Source organism: Chaetura pelagica, unplaced genomic scaffold, assembly GCF_000747805.2.
Source record: "Chaetura pelagica isolate M959 unplaced genomic scaffold, ChaPel_1.0 scaffold85, whole genome shotgun sequence".
Lineage (NCBI taxonomy): Eukaryota > Metazoa > Chordata > Aves > Apodiformes > Apodidae > Chaetura > Chaetura pelagica.
This window is the reverse complement of record NW_009953505.1, coordinates 3220726-3223879: the sequence shown is the minus strand read 5'-3', so window position 1 is coordinate 3223879 and position 3154 is coordinate 3220726. Positions and strand designations below refer to the sequence as shown.

The 3154-nt window shown below is 35.0% G+C and overlaps 1 protein-coding gene across 1 annotated transcript; it reads right to left on the bottom strand.

Annotated features, from left to right (window-relative positions):
* Positions 1 to 324: 324 nt before the first annotated feature.
* On the bottom strand, positions 325 to 2043 carry RAB39A (RAB39A, member RAS oncogene family). The gene is made up of 2 exons (XM_009999425.1): positions 1868 to 2043; positions 325 to 1267 (listed from the first exon to the last, which is right to left on the bottom strand). The coding sequence occupies exons 1-2, from the start codon at positions 2041 to 2043 to the stop codon at positions 841 to 843; spliced, it is 603 nt and encodes a 200-aa protein (XP_009997727.1). The 3' UTR covers positions 325 to 840.
* Between the last annotated feature and the right edge of the window lie 1111 nt (positions 2044 to 3154).

Sequence of the window (3154 nt, the reverse complement as noted above, 5' to 3'; positions counted from 1 at the left end):
TAAAGCTAATATGGAATTTGTTTGTGTATATTAAAATAATTCCCTAGGCATCAGCGCAGCTATGATCATTACCCAGCTGAGGATTCGGTCACTGAAATGTAGCTCCAGTGGCTGGTAAATCTGTTTTGTAGACAAATAACAGCTGGATCATATATGATGTTATATTTAGTTTCATTGGCAATTCAGAAAATATTTAATAATAACTTTCATTGCTTCTATTCCCCATTTTTGTATACAAATAAATCATCTTTTCTAAAACATTCTTTTTAAGGCTTGTATTCATAGTCATATCAAAAGTGTTTGCTATTGGAGCCATCTTTCAGGTTGCTTTCTTTAGAGTTATCTGTATTATGAAATTCTACAACATTCTAAACTTTTCTGGTCATTAGCAACCCTGCACTTGAGTAAACAATCACGTTTTAAAAGTATAAGTTATAATATCTTCTTGTCCAAAACTAAGGCAGGATGAACAAAAGCAATGAGCTCATCTGATCCTCACCTAGCAAGCCTTGATTTTAATCTATTCAAAATACAAAGCTTGAGAGAGGTTGTTGTCACAATGATTATTGCACTTTCTCAATGTCATGCTATAGGATTAGTTTTTCCTTTAGCAAGATGTAATTTCTTTCCCTGTAGACCACACAAAGTTATTGTACTCTGAAAAGAAAAATGCACTTAGAGGGTTATGAAGTTATGACCTAGACAAAAGGACACAAAACCAAATTACCTCTCTATGATTCAGCTGTGTCATGATCTAATATTGTTTCAGAATTATTATTCTGTTATTTAGGTTGGCATCATCTTCTGAACACATGATATGCTCTTTGGCATGCTACAAATTCAGCAGGTGCACTGTCTTCTGGGCTTTACAGCTTCTTCTGATGAATGTACCACATTTGGAACAAAACCACTCTTGACACCTTCCCATCCATCTTGTATGGAGATTTCTCCTTTTTTTACAAGTTCATAGATGTCTCGTGTAAGAATTGTAAAGGACTCTTCAACATTCGTGGCATCTTTTGCTGAAGTTTCTATGTATTTCATACCACAGTCAGCCGACAGTTTTTCAGCTTCTTCTCTTGTAACCTCACGCTGTGACACTAAGTCACATTTATGTCCTACCAACAAGAACACAATCTGGAAGGGCTGCACGTGCATTTTTGCTTCTTCTAGCCAGTCTTTCACATGTTCAAAAGATCGACGACTTGTGATGTCAAACACTAGTAAACCACCCACAGAATTGCGATAATAAGAGCGTGTTATTGATCTGTGAAGAATAAAAAAGAGATAGGAAAATTAAAATATGTTTTCACTTTATTCCTAAATAGATTACTGTTCCATGTGACAATGTGTTATCTACTATAAGTTTTATGAAATATATTTGTTTTTTTAAAATGAATTGGGATTTATGAATTTACCTTCTACACACAAAAATGTTCCATTTAATTTTTTTTTCTTACAATCAAAATTTGCTTTCTAAACATCCTTGAAACCACATGAAGTTTGAATGCTGAATTATTCCACAAAATACTGTTTATTACCTAACTCTGGCACAAGTTCACAGAGTAATATATATGTGTATTTATTTATGAAATACTTGTTGGTGATAAAGTCTTGAGTCCTTCAGTTTTATACAAACATGCATTTCACTTTGCTCTAATCAATTATTCCCAGCTGAAATACGTAGGCGGATGTTGAGAAACTGAGTCTTGCCAATGTACAAGTGTATCCTTTTGGATTCCTTGCAGAAAAAAAACTATTTGATAGCAAACTTTGTACAGGTAATCATAATTCTTTGCACTTGCAGAAGTCAACAGGTAACAGACTAAGAAAGGAAACTCCCTAAACAAACCCATCAAAAAGTTACAGAGCTGGGCAAACACACACTTGTGACAGCATTGGCAAGAACTCCTCTGTCTCAAGCATCTCTCTCACACAGAGACTCAAAAGCTCTCTGTAATTGCATTTACTCTCTTTTGGCATGAGACTTGAAGGACTGGCAACAGAATTTTCTACTTTTGAGCCCTCTATGTCCCCGAGCATTATCTCAAAGAATTTTGGAAATTCTCTGGTTGAAAAGACTTTTAATACACTCTAAAAGAAGAAAAAGTGTTTGTTAGGGTGTAGAGAGAAAGATATATGGACTAAAAAATAACTGTAAGTCTTTAATCATGAGTAATAGGGGAGGATGGAGAAGATGAGAAGAGACATTGTAAAGGAAGTGTCAACCTACTGAGGAGTGGATGCAACCACTCCTTCCTAGCATAAATATATAGCTAGTGTAGATACAAGCATTCTCCAACTGAAATGAGATGCACAATCTCTGTCAACAGTCATTATATTAAATTATAATTGAGCCAAGAATTAATTGCATTTTATCTTAAGATAATGAAGAGGGTGCAGCCTCAAAACTTTTGGAATCAGGATGAACTGTACAGAGTAACATATCTTTCCATAACTATAGCTCCCTCTGATTTTTAGTTCATCACATTTCATGTAGTGTTTCATAACAGTATGAACATAGAGGTATAGGCAGCAGCAGTAGTCATATTACATGATAGGTAAGTGCACCTATCTGTAACCTAGACAGGGGTTAGGTTTCTTGGCATATCTAAATTCATTTAGCCTCAGCAAAAGGCATCTGAAATGGTTTTATTTAGATAACAGGGAGGGACTATTTGTCAGATTAATTCAAATAGTATAAATATGAAAATGACACATGGTTTTGCAAAATTATTTAGGACCATAAATGCACAATGTGTCACATTTTGTGAAGTACTAAAGATACCATAAAGATCTGTGTCAGGTTTTTGTAGGCATTTTTTTTTTGCCGTAGAGCAGTTGCAAACACAAATGAGTACGTTAAAATAATTCAGGTGGTTCTAGAAAGAGTGGAAGTGGGTGACAAAAATGGGATTTGATTTGGAGAAGTGGAAGCTAATAGAACCTATTTTCATTTTTAAAGTGTCTTGAAAACAGTTACACAAAGAAATGCATTAGCCAGGGAAGAAGGCAGGTTAGTATTGAAAATGCAGTGCATCCTTAACCAAGCATCTCTATGCAGAATGAAGTTATATACTGTATGTATGAAGTGGAGCACTGAAAATCAGCCCTCAGTGTGTTATAGGGTGCTTATACACAGCAGTGAGCACCC